This window comes from Pangasianodon hypophthalmus, chromosome 16 (assembly GCF_027358585.1).
Source record: "Pangasianodon hypophthalmus isolate fPanHyp1 chromosome 16, fPanHyp1.pri, whole genome shotgun sequence".
NCBI lineage: Eukaryota > Metazoa > Chordata > Actinopteri > Siluriformes > Pangasiidae > Pangasianodon > Pangasianodon hypophthalmus.
The window spans coordinates 25,523,246-25,542,469 of NC_069725.1; the positions used below are offsets into that span (position 1 = coordinate 25,523,246).

The window sequence follows — 19,224 nt, forward strand, 5'->3', positions numbered from 1 at the left end:
AATGCTTGGTGTGTTAAGAGACTTGAGTCATAATTTCGGTTTTAAGTTTACAAATAGTTTTTTTATTTTTGGACCAAAATATAGCACCTCAAACAAGAGCAAAATTGTTTTGATTAATTTTTTATTTAGTAAGGCAAAAATGGCAATTTGGCTGACAAGAAAGAGAAAAATGTTGCTTAACAGTGACACTGATCCGTTAAACATGTTCAGAGCTCTGGTGAAAAGTAGGCTGGTTATGGAGTACAAGTATTATGAACTGGTGAATGATACTGAAGCTTTTTTCTGTATATGGGGAGTGGGGAATATCTCATGTCAACCCACGGAGGAGGGAGGCTGTGATATACTGTTGTAAAAGGAGCTGACTTTATTTATTTATTTATCTATTTTTAATTATACTTATTTATAAGAATATGTATTTATGAAATAATGTATTGTTAAGGGTGTGTATTTTGTATTAATGGATTGTAATTAAAGAGATGTTAAAGTCTCTCTCTGTATCTCTCTCTCTCTCTCTCTCTCTCTCTCTCTCTCTCTGTGTGTGTATTTCTCTCTCTCTCTCTCTGTATCTCTCTTTCTGTATTTCTCTCTCTCTCTCTCTCTCTCTCTGTGTGTATTTCTCTCTCTCTCTCTCTCTCTCTCTCTCTGTATCTCTCTTTCTGTATTTCTCTCTCTCTCTCTCTCTCTGTGTGTATTTCTCTCTCTCTCTCTCTCTCTCTCTGTATCTCTCTTTCTGTATTTCTCTCTCTCTCTCTCTCTCTCTCTCTCTGTCTCTCTCTCTCTCTCTCTGTGTATTTCTCTCTCTCTCTCTCTCTCTGTATCTCTCTTTCTGTATTTCTCTCTCTCTCTCTCTCTCTCTCTCTCCCACCACACTCAGATAAAATGAAAATAAAACAGGTCTGAAATAATATCGGTTTAAAGAGAAACCCCGCGTGCCTCCAGGTCCGGATTTTTCGAGCTCGACCAATAGCGAGCCGCACGCACACGCACACACGCACACGCACGCGCTGCACCGGGTGTGATGCTCGTGAGGCCACGGAGGCGACAGAGGCGCGAGCTGTTTTCAGATCCGGATTTTTTCCGTCGATACGCGGAATTATTCCATAAGCGCGAGCTTTCTGAAGCCAGGAACGGTGACGCATTTCCACAGAACTGAGAGCTCGCGCACCTGCACCGCGGGAACGGAGCGGAAACCCGAGTGATGAGCGGCGGAGTGTACGGAGGAGGTAAGACACCGAGTTCCGCCGGAAAACCGGAACTCGCGCACAATGGTGTCCGGTAATGACGGACACCGCTTACTGCAGGCACGCGCCACGGAGCTGTCCAGTTAATACACACACACACACACACACGGCACATCACCACATCTGTAATAATACAACTTCTAATGCACACAAATACACACATCAGTGCTCACAGTTCGTGTGTGTGTATTTGATAATGTGTGTGTGTGTGTGTGTGTGTGTGTGTGTGTGTGTGTGGTGTTTAATAACTCTCTCTCAGATGAAGTTGGAGCGTTGGTGTTTGATATCGGCTCTTTCTCCACCAGAGCAGGTTACGCTGGAGAGGACTGCCCAAAGGTGCATCCATCCCTCCATCTGTACCTTCATCTCTCCATCTATAACGTCATCCCTCCATCTATACCTCCATCTATACCTTCACCCCTCCATCTATACTTCCATCTATACTTCCATCTATACCTCCTTCCAGGGGCGGATTTTTAAATATTTTTTCTACTGTCTTATCAAATCCCATTCATGTATTCGATTGATCCATACTTGTTATTTCTACAGTAGTAATTACTAGTGTTCCGGTCTGGAGGTTTTAAAATCACAGGCAGTTGATGAGTGAGCTTCATGCATTACAGGGTAACGTCACCCCTCCCGACACCAATTTCAGTTGTAACCTCATTAACCTACAAACAACAGATACAGGGCCGTAAGCACCGTAGACACTGAGGGGGACACCCCCCCAATAATCAGATATGGCCAGATTGTCCCCCAGTATTTGATATTTTTGATGGTTCTTTGTTGTTAGGGTGTCAGAAAGTTGAAAAAGTTGTTAGGGTGGTCTGCCTCGGGGGTCTAGCAGCGCTCGTCAATGTCAAAATGTTTGAGATGGCCAATCAAATCAGAGAAGGCGGGCTTTATTGTTTACGGAAGTCAAGCGATGCTTCAGTTTTAATGGTGAAAGAGTGCAAGGTAAGATGTAAGCTAAATAGCTAAAGTTTAATATTTAACAACTGTTTTATGATAGAAACATTAAACGACTGACAGTGATATCCTGTATGTGACTCATGTAATGTAATGCGTTATTGTTAATGTGACGTGACGAAAAACATTAACAGAGCCGTTTTCAGCATATTAGGTGTAAAACTAAGAATGAATGTGTGCGTATTGTGAATTTAATGAATGTGGTTACCTGGCTTTCCTGATAGCCTTTCAGTAAATTCATTTGTCTAAGAAAATTATTCATTAAACTAAAATTGGAAGAGTTATCGTCCTCAGAGTTGGTAAAACATGTGGATTTGACTCAAGCGTGTTTTTTAGGTTGTGGTTGGGGGGGTGGTCTTGAGATCCCTCAGCCTAGGGGCCTGTGTAGACCTTAATTCACTCCTGCCTCCTTTTATACTTCCATCTATACAGCCAACTACACCGATCAGCCATAGCATTAAAACATTAAAACCACAGGTGAAGTGAATAATGTTGATTATCTCATTACATTGGCACCTGTCAAGGGGTGGGATATATTAGGTAGCAAGTGAACAGTCAGTTCTCGAAGTTGATGTGTTGGAAGCAGGAAAAATGGGCAACTGCAGACTGGTCAGAGAGCCCATGCTGACTCCTGTCCACTGCCAAAAGCACCTACAATGGGCATGTGAGCATCAGATGGGTCACAGCTGTTTTGGTGGCACAAAGGGGACCTACACAATATTAGGCAGGTGGTTTTAATATTATAGCTGATCAGTGTATACCTCCTTCAGACTTCAGTAGTTTATTCTACCCCTCCGCAGGCCGACTTCCCCACATCACTAGGTGTGCACGTGGAGGAGGCAGGACCTGGAGAAATGGCAGCAGAGCAAGAGAACAATGGGCGGAGCTTTTACCTTGACACCACAGCACTGCATGTTCCCCGAGCTGAAGTTGAGCTGATATCACCTCTAAAGAACGGCATGAGTATGATGCACACACACACATACAGATAAATACAATCCTACAAACAATGAAATCTACAGTGTGCCTGTCTCTCTGTTTTCTCTCTCTCTCACTCTCTCTCTCTCTCTTGCTCTCTTTCCATCTTTCTTCCTGTCTCACTGCAGTTGAAGATTGGGAAGGTTTTCAGGCTATAATGGATCATGTTTACAGTAAACATATTAAGTCTGAACCCGGCCTGCATCCAGTGCTCATGTCTGAGGCTCCAGTGAGAACATACACACACACACACACACACACACACACACACACACACACAAACACACACACAATCTCTCTTTGTGTTTGTGTTTAACAGTGGAACTCACGGGCTAAGAGAGAGAAGCTTACTGAGCTGATGTTTGAACACTACAACATCCCTGCCTTCTTTCTCTGCAAAACTGCAGTGCTAACAGCGTATCCAATCACAGGCTGTCAGTGCAGGAGCAGCCAATCCACCTATGTGTGTGATGATGGTAACTCCTGCCTGGAACCTACAAAAGGTGGAGGCTGTTTATTTACACTTACATTTAACAGATGCCCTTATCCAGAGAGACTTACAGAAGTGCTTTGTACTTGTACTCATGCTGGTTCACTAGGTCAACTCAAACTGGGGATGCATGTCCAGGGATGCACATCAGCTCAGTATTGCTGGGAATTACTTTCAGATGATGAGCTGCCATCAGCGATGAGATGTCTGACAAACATGCTGAGATCCGTGCAGAAACGAGTGTCTGAGGAAGAAAAGTAGATGGTCAGCATCAGCATAGCAGTGGTAAGAAAACCTCTGCGAGGATACTACCTCACCGAGAGGTCGGGTATAGAGGATATGACCTCACAGTGAGCAGATGTGGATCACCAGTTGCTAATATCTGAGATATATAGAGTAGGTTTCTCCATGATACTTATAACCCTTGCTGTCTTCAGGTATTCAGTATATGACCAGGTGCTATGGAGTCATTAATGATCGAAGACATTAACGGATGGTCTGGAGCATTGTGAAAGGGATGAATCCAGCAGACAGGTGGTGGGATTTCTGGACAAAATAATCTGCAGGATCAGATCTAATGTTGAGTGTGATGCAGTCCACATCTCTGTGGAGAAATGTGCAGAAGAACCTGCAGTGATTTTCAGAGTCAGCTCAGAACTGTGGAGAATCCTTGAGGTAAGAAAGTCACTGATTAGCTCCAGATGCAAGTCCTGCTGTCATTAATTACCTAGCCAGCTACAACCTAGCATGTTTTAGCCTACTGTAAGGTGTAGGGTCTTAGTTGAAAGTTAATGTGAGGGATTAGGTTAGAGCTGTGCTCTGAGGATCTGAGTTTAGAAGTTTAAGAAGGTCAGATTTCATGTATTTTAGGTCACATCACACAGTTTCAGAAAGACTGTGACCTTCAGCCTTAACACAGTTGTCCACAGTTTTGCGAATGGACGTGCCACTGGACTTGTATTGGACAGTGGAGCAACACACACGACGGCCATCCCAGTGCATGATGGGTACGTCCTACAGCAAGGTAAATTCATACAGAGAGTGAGACTGAGAGTGAGTCTGAGACAGAGAGTGAGATTGAGACAGAGTGAGACTGAGAGTGAGACTGAGACAGTGTGAGTCTGAGAGTGAGACTGAGACACAGTGAGACTGAGAGTGAAACTGAGACAGAGTGAGTCTGAGAGTGAGACTGAGACAGTGTAAGTCTGAGAGTGAGACTGAGACAGAGTGAGACTGAGAATGAGGCTGAGACAGTGTGAGTCTGAGAGTGAGACTGAGACAGAGTGAGACTGAGAGTGAAACTGAGACAGAGTGAGACAGAGAGTGAGACTGAGACAGTGTGAGACTGAGAGTGAAACTGAGACAGTGTGAGTCTGAGAGTGAGACTGAGACAGTATGAGTCTGAGAGTGAGACTGAGACAGAGTGAGACTGAGAGTGAGACTGAGACAGTGTGAGTCTGAGAGTGAGACTGAGACAGAGTGAGACTGAGAGTGAGACTGAGACAGAGTGAGACTGAGAGTGAGACTGAGATAGAGTGAGTCTGAGAGTGAGACTGAGAGTGAGTGAGTCTGAGAGTGAGACTGAGAGTGAGTGAGTCTGAGAGTGAGACTGAGACAGAGTGAGACTGAGAGTGAGACTGAGAGTGAGTGAGTCTGAGAGTGAGAGTGAGATAGAGTGAGACTGAGACAGTGAGAGTCTGAGAGTGAGACTGAGACAGAGTGAGACTGAGAGTGAGTGAGTCTGAAAGTGAGTCTGAGACAGAGTGAGACTGAGACAGAGTGAGACTGAGAGTGAGACTGAGACAGAGTGAGTCTGAGAGTGAGACTGAGACAGAGTGAGACTGAGAGTGAGACTGAGACAGAGTGAGACTGAGATAGAGTGAGTCTGAGAGTGAGACTGAGACAGAGTGAGACTGAGAGTGAGACTGAGACAGAGTGAGACTGAGAGTGAGTGAGTCTGAGAGTGAGTCTGAGACAGAGTGAGACTGAGATAGAGTGAGTCTGAGAGTGAGACTGAGAGTGAGTGAGACTGAGACAGAGTGAGACTGAGAGTGAGACTGAGACAGAGTGAGACTGAGATAGAGTGAGTCTGAGAGTGAGACTGAGAGTGAGTGAGTCTGAGAGTGAGACTGAGAGTGAGTGAGACTGAGACAGAGTGAGACTGAGAGTGAGACTGAGACAGAGTGAGTCTGAGAGTGATACTGGATGAAATAGGAATCTAAAGGTATACACTGATAAGAGAATGTGAAATCGTTTTATTGTTAATGTCATTAATACCAGTTAAAAATCAGAGAAAATGATAATTCTAAATTATTGTCATAAACTACAAACTTTAATAATTAAATATTTTATTTTAGTTAGGTTTTATAATTTATTTTACATATTAACACTGTTTGAGTTTTTGAATTTCAACATTTTAACTTCACCATTTCTGTGAAATTCCTTCAACTTTGTTGTGTACATGACTACACTGAGACTCACACACACAAAAACCATGAGGACGTCACAGTAAGAAATCAACAGTTAATGGAAAATTCCTCATTATTAATTTCTTCTTCTGCTTCTTCTTCTCATTCAATGGAATAATCAGTCAAATACCGTATATGTGTGTGTGTGTTTGTGTGTGTATGCATGTATGGGTGTGTATGTGTGTGTGTGTGAGTATAGGTATAGTGAAATCTCCTCTGGCCGGTGACTTCATCACAATGCAGTGTAGAGAAATGTTCCAGGAGATGAACATCGACATCATTCCACCTTACACCATTGCTTCCAAGGTACTCCCTTTCCCTACTCGCTATTCAATTCAATTCAATTTAGTTCAATTTTATTTGTATAGTGCTTTTAACAATAGACACAAAACAGCATTACAGAAAACTGGATATAATTAAAAAAAAAAAATTATCACTAACAAGCAAGCCAGGGGTGACGGTGGTGAGAAAAAACTCCCTGAGACAATATAAGGAAGAAACCTTGAGACGAGCCAGACTCAAAAGGGAACCCATCTGGGTGACACCGGGTAGTGCCATTATAAATCATTTCTCTTCTATAACTGTATTAACAGGAACTTGAATATCAGCACCAGATTCATTTCTGGATTCATTAGAGTTTTAATTTTAAGTCTCTTTTTATCAAACTGAAGTTATTAACTGTTAATTCATGGAGACTGGAGTGCAAACTGTTCTTAGCATTTGCAGTCCAAGGAAGAACATCCACAGCCATCTTTATAGTTTCTAAGTGGTACAATCCACAGCAGTCTCACTGATCTTTAGGCTGTCCGTGTGGGCCATCCTCAGCAGCAGTGAGTGATTTCGAAGTAATGAGAACTCCAACCAGAAGTAGGGCATCAGGATGAATCAGGCAGGTCCGGAGAGTCAGGATCACTGGTATGTCAGGAGGAGCCTGTGAACCCTCCAGATCTGCTCCTTGATCCCTACTCCCTATTCCCAGTCCCTACTTGCTATTCACTATTTCCATTTCCCTACTCCCTATTCCCTACTTGCTACTCACTATTCCCTATTTCCTATTCTCACTTCTCTACTCCCTGTTCCCTACTTGCTACTCCCTATTCCCTATTCCCTACTCCTTGATCCCTATTCACTCTTCCCTGTTCTTTACTCACTATTCCGAATTCCCTCCTCCCTATTCTATTTTCCCTATTCCCCACTAACTATTCCCTACTACAATATTACTACAGTAATCCAACCTTAAGTTCACAAAAGCATTAATTAATTTTTCTGCATTGTGTAGTGACATTATGTTTCTTATCTTAGCAATATTTCTGAGATGAAAGAAGGCGATCCTAGTGATATTATCTACATGAGCTTCAAATGAAAGACTAGAGTCAATAATCACACCAAGGTCTTTTACTGCTGCAGACGATGAAACAGAAACATCCAGAGATATTATGTAATCAGAAAGCTTACTTCTAGCTGCATGTGGTCCTAGTACAAGTACTTCTGTCTTGTCAGAATTAAGTAAGAGAAAGTTAATAAGCATCCAGTTTCTAATGTCTTTTACACATTCCTCAACTTTATTAAGCTGGTGTCTGTCATCTGGCTTTGCTGAAACATACAGCTGTGTGTCATCAGCGTAACAGTGGAAGCTAATACCATGCTTACGGATAATTTTACCCAGAGGTAGCATATATATAGAAAAGAGCAGTGGACCTAAAACACAGCCTTGCGGAACACCAAACTTTACCTTAATATGCGAAGTGAAGTCACTATTTACATCTACAAACTGAAGTCCTGACAGTCTCCCTTTTATTCTCACCTGCGACATGAGTCGTAATCTCGAGCATGCCTCCATTCATTAAAACGAGGTGATGAAAGAGGTGGCTCACTATGGGAAGTTCCCCTAATATTTTCTAGCAACACAAGCGAGGAGACACAACCGTGATCAGAAGCCACTCACTACTCCCTGCTTATGACTCCCTACTCCCTATGCACTACTCCTCACTCACTACTCCCTACTTCCTGCTTATGACTCCCTACTCCCTATGCACTACTCCTCACTCACTACTCCCTACTTCCTGCTTATGACTCCCTACTCCCTATGCACTACTCCTCACTCACTACTCCCTACTTCCTGCTTATGACTCCCTACTCCCTATGCACTACTCCTCACTCACTACTCCCTACTCCCTGCTTATGACTCCCTACTCCCTATGCACTACTCCTCACTCACTACTCCCTACTTCCTACTTATGACTCCCTACTCCCTATGCACTACTCCTCACTCACTACTCCCTACTTCCTGCTTATGACTCCCTACTCCCTATGCACTACTCCCTACTCATGACCCCCTACTCTCCACTCACTACTCCCTGCTTCTGACTCCCTACTCCCTATGCACTACTCCTCACTCACTACTCCCTACTTCCTACTTATGACTCCCTACTCCCTATGCACTACTCCTCACTCACTACTCCCTACTTCCTGCTTATGACTCCCTACTCCCTATGCACTACTCCCTACTCATGACCCCCTACTCTCCACTCACTACTCCCTGCTTCTGACTCCCTACTCCCTATGCACTACTCCTCACTCACTACTCCCTACTTCCTGCTTATGACTCCCTACTCCCTATGCACTACTCCTCACTCACTACTCCCTACTTCCTGCTTATGACTCCCTACTCCCTATGCACTACTCCTCACTCACTACTCCCTACTCAATTCAATTCAATTCAATTTTATTTGTATAGCGCTTTTAACAATGGACATTGTCACAAAGCAGCTTTACAGAAATAAATGGATTCACAAAAATATATTGTAAATATTTAAATTTATCACTGTGAATTTATCCCTAATGAGCAAGCCAGTGGCGACGGTGGCAAGGAAAAACTCCCCGAGATGATATGAGGAAGAAACCTTGAGAGGAACCAGGCTCAAAAGGGAACCCATCCTCATCTGGGTGCAACGGATAGTGCAATTATAAATAAATCCCTTCTATTGTGTACTATATGGACAAATAGTGCAATTGTGCAACCAATAAATTCATCACAGTATTTGCAAGAGGTCCGGCTGGTTAAAATCTATCCACTGTCCACTGATGGAGTCCTGAGTACGAAGCTGCTCGTGGCAACTGCAGCCCCAAAGCCACTACAGCAATCGCAGTCCCAAGCCATTACAGTACAGCTCCCCATATGTGATCCCCAAGCCATCTCCACAGCCCCCAGGTGGCACCATCCCCAGCAATCCAAACAGTTCTTCAGGCAGTCCATATGGGGCCACCCCCAGCAGCAGCGAGCGAACTCAACCGATGAGAACTCCAACCAGAAGTAGGGCATCAGGATGGGTCAGGCAGCGAGGAGGAGCAGAAGGGGTCAGGATCACTGGCATCACTGGCATCTCAGAAGTAGCATGTGTAGCTCGACAGAGAGTGAGGAAGAGAGAGAGATGGAGAGAAAGGAAGAGATTGTTAGGTGAGCTTTTGTCCTCTAATGGTTAAGCACAATGTACTTTGCATGCAGAGTGCAAGCAGGGACTCCGGCAAGACTAGCTATGACAGCATAACTGAAAGGGAGAGCCAGAAGCTAACACAGACATGAGGGCACCCTGGGACATAAGGCAGCCAGCCACTCCACCGTCGACAAACCTGAGTGAACGTGTGAGAGTGGGGGGGCGACAGCATCCAAACATCCCATTTCACCACAACACTCTATGCCTGTGAAACCCTCCAGACCTGCCCCTGTACCTAAGAAAACTATTCACAAAAGGCTTGACTAAACAAATATGTTTTCAGCCTAGACTTAAACACTGAGACTGTGTCTGAGCCCCGAACACTAAGTGGAAGGCTGTTCCATAACTGTGGGGCTTTGTATGAGAAAGCTCTACCCCCAGCTGTAGCCCGCATTATTCGAGGTACCAACAAATAGCCTGCATCTTTTGATCTGAGTAGGCGTGACGGATCATAAAAGACCAAAAGTTCGCTCAGGTACTGTGGCGCGAGACCATTTAGTGCTTTATAGGTCAATAGTAGTATTTTATAATCAATACGAAATTTGATTGGGAGCCAATGCAGTGTGGATAAGATAGGGGTGATGTGGTCATATCTTCTGGTTCTAGTAAGGACTCTCGCTGCTGCATTCTGGACTAACTGGAGCTTGTTTATGCATCTACTGGAACATCCAGACAGTAAGGCATTACAATAATCCAACCTAGAGGTAACAAAAGCATGAACTAATTTTTCTGCATCGTGTAGTGACAATATATTTCTTATTTTAGCAATATTTCTGAGATGAAAGAAAGCAATCCTAGTTATATTATCTACATGAGCTTCAAAAGAAAGACTAGAGTCGATAATCACACCAAGGTCTTTTACTGCTGCACATGATGAAACAGAAAGGTCATCCAGAGTTATTATGTAATCAGAAAGCTTACTTCTAGCTGCATGTGGTCCTAGTACAAGTACTTCTGTCTTGTCAGAATTAAGTAAGAGAAAGTTAATAAGCATCCAGTTTCTAATGTCTTTTACACATTCCTCAACTTTATTAAGCTGGTGTCTGTCATCTGGCTTTGCTGAAACATACAACTGTGTGTCATCAGCGTAACAGTGGAAGCTAATACCATGCTTACGAATAATTTTGCCCAGAGGTAGCATATATAAAGAAAAGAGCAGTGGGCCTAAAACAGAGCCTTGCGGAACACCAAACTTTACCTTAGCATGAGAAGAGAAGTCACCATTTACGTTTACAAACTGATAACGATCAGTCAAATAAGACCTGAGCCAGGAAAGGGCTGTTCCCTTAATGCCTACTACATTTTCTAGTCTATTGAGGAGAATAGCATGATCAATGGTATCAAAAGCTGCACTAAGGTCAAGCAGCACCAGCAAGGAGACACAACCCTGATCAGAGACCAGTAGTAAGTCATTTACAACTTTTACCAGTGCTGTCTCTGTGCTATGATGAGGCCTAAATCCTGACTGATACATTTCATGAATGTTATTCCTATGTAAGTATGAGCATAGCTGCTGTGCTACAACCTTTTCAAGGACCTTGGAAATAAAGGGGAGGTTTGATATTGGCCTGTAGTTGGACAGTTGACAGGGATTGAGGTCAGGTTTTTTAATCAGGGGCTTGATAACTGCTAATTTAAAAGATTTAGGTACATAGCCAATGCTAAGGGAAGAATTGATTATCTTTAAAAGAGGTTTGATTGTTTCAGGAATTATCTGTTTGAGGAAACAAGTAGGTAAAGGATCTAGCATACAGGTTGATGATTTTGATGATGAAATTAGTGAAATTAGTTCAGTCTCTTCAAGGGGACTAAAGCGTTGTAGTTGTTTATCTAATATTATCATATTATCATCTACAGGGTTAGTTATAGAACTGTCCGGTTTTAAATTAATAGTCTGAATTTCTAGCCTGATATTTTCAATTTTACCATTGAAAAAATTCATGAAGTCATCGCTGCTATATAATGATTGTGTGCGTGTTTCTATTGTGGTCTTATTCCTAGTTAATTTTGCTACAGTATTAAATAAGAATCTAGGATTATTTCTGTTATCTTCAATTAGGGTGGAGAGATACATTGATCTAGCAGCACTAAGAGCTTTCTTATAGCTCAATAGGCTCTCCTTCCATGCTATTTGAAATACTACCAAGTTAGTTTGACGCCATTTACGTTCTAGTTTTCGAGTGGTCTGTTTTAAAGTTCGTGTGTGATCGCTATACCAGGGTGCTAGCTTTTTCTCCCTAATTATTTTTCTTTTAAGTGGAGCTACCTTATCTAGTGAGTTGCAGAACGTTGATTCTAAACATTCAGTTGCCTGGTCAAGTTCTTCGGGATCAGACGGTGATCCAATCATGGTTGATAAATCTGGGAGATTACTGATAAAACTCTGTGCAGTTGTTGACGTGAACGTACGTTTGACACGGTGACGTGGCAAGGTGCATATACTATGATTAATACACATTTTAAATGAGATGAGGTAATGATCTGAGATAGCTTCAGACTGTGGACATGAGACTATATTTTCTATATTTAATCCGAATGTTAGTATTAAATCAAGAGTGTGACCACCACTATGGGTGGGTCCTATTACATTCTGATTAACCCCTACAGAATCTAGAATGGACACAACTGCTGTTCTCAGAGGGTCATCTGGATTATCAAAATGAATATTAAAGTCTCCAACAATTAATGCCTTGTCTAAAGAAACAACCAGGTTAGAGATGAAATCCGCAAATTCACACAGGAATTCAGAATATGGCCCTGGGGGTCTGTAAATAATAATTACTGGAATCACCTGGGTAGACTTATTTTTAGTGGCTACGTATGTTATGTTAGAATAAAGAACTTCAAATGCGTTGAATTTATGACTAGGTTTTTGTGTGACGGCTAGATTATCATTATAAATTACTGCGACGCCTCCTCCTTTGCCAGTTAGACGGGGCTGATGTATGTAACTGTACCCGGGAGGACTAGCTTCATTTAATGCTACAAACTCGTTTGGTTTAATCCACGTTTCTGTTAAACACAGTACATCAAACTCCTGATCAGTAATGGTTTCATTAACAATAAGCGCTTTAGACGTAAGAGATCTAATATTCAACAGTCCTAGCTTCAGATCAACGGTGCTGGCTATGCATTCGGTATGGTTTAATTTTATGTTAATTAGATTACTAAAACAAACTGTCTGAGTATGTCTATAATTTTGTTTAGCTCGGGGAACAGACACAGTCTCAATACGGTGGAACCTAAGTGACGACTCAGTGCAGCTAGCAGACGGTCGGTTTAGCCTGCTTGTCTGCTCCCTGGCCTTGGCCCTGGATTGTCACCGATTAACTAGGCCTGTTCTGAGACTATGTGCTATGCTGCAAGAAATGAGAGCAGCACCTTCCCGAGTGGGATGGACACCGTCCCGCCCTAACAGGCCAGCCTTGCCCTCAAAGTTAGTCCAATTATCTATAAAGCCCACATTGTTTTCGGAGCACCACCTGGACATCCAGCAGTTCAGCGACCATAACCTGCTGTAAGCTACATCGCCATGCCGCATTGGGATGGGGCCAGAGCATACTACAGCATCGGACATCGCCTTCGCTAATTTACACACCTCTACCAAGTTAATCTTAGTAACCTCAGACTGATGAAGGCGTATATCATTAGCTCCTACATGAATAACTATCTTTGAGAACCTGTGCTTGCCTAAGACCCTAAGATTACCTGCTATGTCCGGCGCCCTGGCTCCCGGTATACACCTAACTAAAGCTGCTGGTGCCCCTAAAGGCCTAGCTAATTTCACGTTACTCCCTGCTTATGACTCCCTACTCCCTATGCACTACTCCTCACTCACTACTCCCTACTTCCTGCTTATGACTCCCTACTCCCTATGCACTACTCCTCACTCACTACTCCCTACTCCCTGCTTATGACTCCCTACTCCCTATGCACTACTCCTCACTCACTACTCCCTACTTCCTACTTATGACTCCCTACTCCCTATGCACTACTCCTCACTCACTACTCCCTACTTCCTGCTTATGACTCCCTACTCCCTATGCACTACTCCTCACTCACTACTCCCTACTTCCTGCTTATGACTCCCTACTCCCTATGCACTACTCCCTACTCATGACCCCCTACTCTCCACTCACTACTCCCTGCTTCTGACTCCCTACTCCCTATGCACTACTCCTCACTCACTACTCCCTGCTTCCTGCTTATGACTCCCTACTCCCTATGCACTACTCCTCACTCACTACTCCCTACTTCCTGCTTATGACTCCCTACTCCCTATGCACTACTCCTCACTCACTACTCCCTACTCCCTGCTTATGACTCCCTACTCCCTATGCACTACTCCTCACTCACTACTCCCTACTTCCTGCTTATGACTCCCTACTCCCTATGCACTACTCCTCACTCACTACTCCCTACTCCCTGCTTATGACTCCCTACTCCCTATGCACTACTCCTCACTCACTACTCCCTACTCCCTGCTTATGACTCCCTACTCCCTATGCACTACTCCTCACTCACTACTCCCTACTTCCTGCTTATGACTCCCTACTCCCTATGCACTACTCCCTACTCATGACCCCCTACTCTCCACTCACTACTCCCTACTTATGACTCCGTACTCCCTATGCACTACTCCTCACTCACTACTCCCTACTTCCTGCTTATGACTCCCTACTCCCTATGCACTACTCCTCACTCACTACTCCCTACTTATGACTCCCTACTCCCTATGCACTTCTCCTCACTCACTACTCCCTACTTCCTGCTTATGACTCCCTACTCCCTATGCACTACTCCTCACTCACTACTCCCTACTCCCTACTTATGACTCCCTACTCCCTATGCACTTCTCCTCACTCACTACTCCCTACTTCCTGCTTATGACTCCCTACTCCCTATGCACTACTCCCTACTCATGACCCCCTACTCTCCACTCACTACTCCCTGCTTCTGACTCCCTACTCCCTATGCACTACTCCTCACTCACTACTCCCTGCTTCCTGCTTATGACTCCCTACTCCCTATGCACTACTCCTCACTCACTACTCCCTACTTCCTGCTTATGACTCCCTACTCCCTATGCACTACTCCTCACTCACTACTCCCTACTCCCTGCTTATGACTCCCTACTCCCTATGCACTACTCCTCACTCACTACTCCCTACTTCCTGCTTATGACTCCCTACTCCCTATGCACTACTCCTCACTCACTACTCCCTACTCCCTGCTTATGACTCCCTACTCCCTATGCACTACTCCTCACTCACTACTCCCTACTCCCTGCTTATGACTCCCTACTCCCTATGCACTACTCCTCACTCACTACTCCCTACTTCCTGCTTATGACTCCCTACTCCCTATGCACTACTCCCTACTCATGACCCCCTACTCTCCACTCACTACTCCCTACTTATGACTCCGTACTCCCTATGCACTACTCCTCACTCACTACTCCCTACTTCCTGCTTATGACTCCCTACTCCCTATGCACTACTCCTCACTCACTACTCCCTACTTATGACTCCCTACTCCCTATGCACTTCTCCTCACTCACTACTCCCTACTTCCTGCTTATGACTCCCTACTCCCTATGCACTACTCCTCACTCACTACTCCCTACTCCCTACTTATGACTCCCTACTCCCTATGCACTTCTCCTCACTCACTACTCCCTACTTCCTGCTTATGACTCCCTACTCCCTATGCACTACTCCTCACTCACTACTCCCTACTCCCTGCTTATGACTCCCTACTCCCTGCTTATGACTCCCTACTCCCTATGCACTACTCCTCACTCACTACTCTCTACTTCCTGCTTATGACTCCCTACTCCCTGCTTATGACTCCCTACTCCCTATGCACTACTCCTCACTCACTACTCCCTACTTCCTGCTTATGACTCCCTACTCCCTATGCACTACTCCCTACTCATGACCCCCTACTCTCCACTCACTACTCCCTACTTATGACTCCCTACTCCCTATGCACTTCTCCTCACTCACTACTCCCTACTTCCTGCTTATGACTCCCTACTCCCTATGCACTACTCCCTACTTCCTGCTTATGACTCCCTACTCCCTACTTATGACTCCGTACTCCCTATGCACTACTTCTCACTCACTACTCCCTACTTCCTGCTTATGACTCCCTACTCCCTATGCACTACTCCTCACTCACTACTCCCTACTTCCTGCTTATGACTCCCTACTCCCTGCTTATGACTCCCTACTCCCTATGCACTACTCCTCACTCACTACTCCCTACTTCCTGCTTATGACTCCCTACTCCCTGCTTATGACTCCCTACTCCCTACTTATGACTCCCTACTCCCTATGCACTTCTCCTCACTCACTACTCCCTACTTCCTGCTTATGACTCCCTACTCCCTACTTATGACTCCGTACTCCCTATGCACTACTTCTCACTCCCTACTCCCTACTTATGACTCCGTACTCCCTATGCACTACTCCTCACTCACTACTCCCTACTTCCTGCTTATGACTCCCTACTCCCTGCTTATGACTCCCTACTCCCTATGCACTACTCCTCACTCACTACTCCCTACTTCCTGCTTATGACTCCCTACTCCCTGCTTATGACTCCCTACTCCCTACTTATGACTCCCTACTCCCTATGCACTTCTCCTCACTCACTACTCCCTACTTCCTGCTTATGACTCCCTACTCCCTACTTATGACTCCCTACTCCCTATGCACTACTCCTCACTCACTACTCCCTACTCCCTACTTATGACTCCCTACTCCCTATGCACTTCTCCTCACTCACTACTCCCTACTTCCTGCTTATGACTCCCTACTCCCTACTTATGACTCCGTACTCCCTATGCACTACTCCCTACTTCCTGCTTATGACTCCCTACTCCCTACTTATGACTCCCTACTCCCTATGCACTTCTCCTCACTCACTACTCGCTACTTCCTGCTTATGACTCCCTACTCCCTATGCACTACTCCCTACTCATGACCCCCTACTCTCCACTCACTACTCCCTACTTATGACTCCCTACTCCTTATGCACTTCTCCCTACTCCCTATTCATGACTCCCTACTCACTTTTCACCACCCACTGCTCCCTACTCCCTACTCACTAGTCACTACTCATTAGTCCTCTGTGTCTCTCTCTTCTGTCGGTCAGGAGCCTGTGAGAGAGGGAGCTCCTCCAGTGTGGATGAAGAAAGACAAACTGCCTCCTGTCACAAAGTCCTGGCACACATATATGTGTAATGTAAGGGCAAACACACAGACACACACACACACACACAGAGTTTATCACTGTATTCTCTGTCTATCTCTCTATTAGGAGGTGATTCAGGATTTTCAGGCTTCAGTGCTTCAAGTTTCTGACTCACCATATGATGAACAGTGAGTTGATATAGAAACAACACACACACACACAAACACACATACACACCTAAACAAGGCAAAGCTGCATGAGGATGATTTTTATCATGAATAATTGATTAATTCTGGCTGATCTAAAAGAGAAAGCTGAATATTTTACTTTTGCTTGTATGTTAGAAATGTGAGAAATGTTTGAAGTGAATTTACATAAATGTAGGTAAATGTGTGTTTGTGTGTAGGGTTGCAGCTCAGATGCCCACGCTGCACTATGAGATGCCAAGTGGATATAATGCGGATTATGGAGCAGAGCGGTTGCGAATTCCTGAAGGTCTGTTTGATCCATCTAACGTTAAGGTACATAAACTTGATGGTCAGTGGATGGTCACACGTGATACTGTGAAGGTCACATGACTATGTCATGTCAGGTCAACAGTAATGTGCAATCTCTGTTCTTCTGGAACTTTCTATGCTTTTCAGGGTACAGAGTGTGTTAAAATAGTGCTGTGAGCTTAACCTGTGTTTGACATTGTGCAGGTTAAATGTTGTTATGTAGCGCGCACACACAAACACACACACACACACACACACACACACACATATCAACAGTTCCATCAAGAGTTCCTGTTTTGTACCTTTAGTGTGTATCATTTGCCTGGGAAAGTGCAAGTACTGTATCTTTCATTTAGAGTTGCAGTCCCTAAATGTCTGGTAATGTAACTTTATGTATTTTAAAGGTTTCCAGGTAAAAAGTGCAGTGTGGTACCTTTATTTCAAAGAATTTGTTTTATAATAGTAACAGTGTGGTTATTTGTGTTGTGTTCATTGCTTTTGAAAGTTGTTTCTACAGAAATGAACATTAATGATATCTCTGTTTACAGTGATCTACATCGTCTGGACTTTAGAACCCAGAATGATCTTCATGTTTTAATAACGTGTGACTGTTTCATATATTCACTGGTTTATTAACCTGCTACAGCCTCAGCAGCTCATTACTCACACAAGACTCAGAATATGTTATTTACTATGTTTCATTTTACTACATCTACATCTCTGTGTATCTCTCTTGTGCTTTGTGTGTACATGTTTGTGTGTGTGTGTGTGTGTGTGTGCAGGGTTTGTCGGGTAACACCATGCTAGGAGTCGGGCACGTTGTCACCACCAGCATTGGCATGTGTGACATCGACATCAGACCTGTACGTTCCCTACACAGCTTTCTACAAACAGGTCTTTGTGTATGTTTATGCATTATAGAACAATCATACACATATGTATATATGCTTCCTAAGTTCTCCCACACCACCCCATTGCTATACTCCCTCCACTGGCTTCCTGTAATATATATATATATGCAGTGTATGTATATGATGAGTGTGTGTGTGTATGTGTGTGTAAGGGTCTGTATGGGAGTGTCATTGTAACAGGTGGAAATACTTTGCTGCAAGGATTCACTGAAAGACTCAATAGGGAGCTATCACAGAAAGCACCGCCTGTAAGTATAACACACATACACACACACACACACACACATGCACACATACATACACACTATGGCAGTTGCTCTGGTTTTCTCTCTGTGTAGAGTATGAGGCTGAAGCTGATCGCAAGTAACAGTTCGATGGAGCGACGCTTCAGTTCGTGGATCGGTGGCTCGATTTTGGCGTCGCTGGTGAGAAACATGTCTAAATAATTATTCTGTAGCTTTACAACTGACCATCCTCTTTAGCTAGCCTCATCATCACCCAGCTTATTCCTGCTCTGGGGTAAACCCTCTGAAATTCCTCACTTCTTCGTTTCCAGGGCACTTTCCAGCAAATGTGGATCTCGAAGCAGGAATATGACGAGGGCGGGAAACAGAGTGTGGAGAGAAAATGTCCCTGAAACACACAGCAATAAAAAACATCTAACACTGACGGAAATTGATTTCCAATAAAGTTAAACTCATTGTTCAATCTGTTATTCATTCTGTTTATTCCTGTGTCTGTTATTCCTGTAAGAAAACTGAAATATGAGGACTGCAAGCTCCATTAATGCCTCCAGTATCCTCTGCTGATCACTAACACACACACACAAACAAACACACATCAGGGTTCATCTATCCACCTGCAGTTTCTGGTTCCAGCAATTACACACTTTATTATTACATACTTAATTGTAGCACATTTCTCTTAGGTTAAGGCCACAGAAACTGAAATGCAGTTTCTGAGCAGAAATGACCAG

The 19,224-nt window shown here is 44.0% G+C and overlaps 1 protein-coding gene across 3 annotated transcripts; it reads left to right on the top strand.

Moving 5' to 3' along the window:
• The first annotated feature begins 837 nt into the window (after positions 1-837).
• Positions 838-18,956, top strand: actl6b (actin-like 6B). 3 transcript variants are annotated; one of them, XM_026911959.3, is made up of 14 exons: positions 839-1,223; positions 1,501-1,577; positions 3,011-3,173; positions 3,317-3,417; positions 3,508-3,605; positions 4,608-4,702; positions 6,346-6,452; positions 16,802-16,891; positions 16,967-17,028; positions 17,247-17,361; positions 18,120-18,239; positions 18,401-18,496; positions 18,587-18,673; positions 18,805-18,956. In XM_026911959.3, the coding sequence occupies exons 1-14, from the start codon at positions 1,199-1,201 to the stop codon at positions 18,883-18,885; spliced, it is 1,317 nt and encodes a 438-aa protein (XP_026767760.1). In that variant the 5' UTR covers positions 839-1,198; the 3' UTR covers positions 18,886-18,956. The 3 variants fall into 3 exon arrangements, with proteins under 3 accessions (XP_026767763.1, XP_026767760.1, XP_026767762.1); XM_026911961.3 differs by having other exon boundaries at positions 840-1,223; positions 18,120-18,200; XM_026911962.3 differs by lacking the exon at positions 16,802-16,891 and having other exon boundaries at positions 838-1,223.
• The last annotated feature ends 268 nt before the right edge of the window (positions 18,957-19,224 follow it).

Bases quoted from the DNA above. Each gene is read 5' to 3' on its own strand.
- actl6b (XM_026911959.3), top strand. From the start codon at position 1,199: ATGAGCGGCGGAGTGTACGGAGGAG. The intron at 1,578-3,010 runs GTGCATCCATCC...ACCCCTCCGCAG, and splicing joins CTGGAGAGGACTGCCCAAAG to GCCGACTTCCCCACATCACT. The intron at 17,029-17,246 runs GTGAGTTGATAT...GTTTGTGTGTAG, and splicing joins GACTCACCATATGATGAACA to GGTTGCAGCTCAGATGCCCA.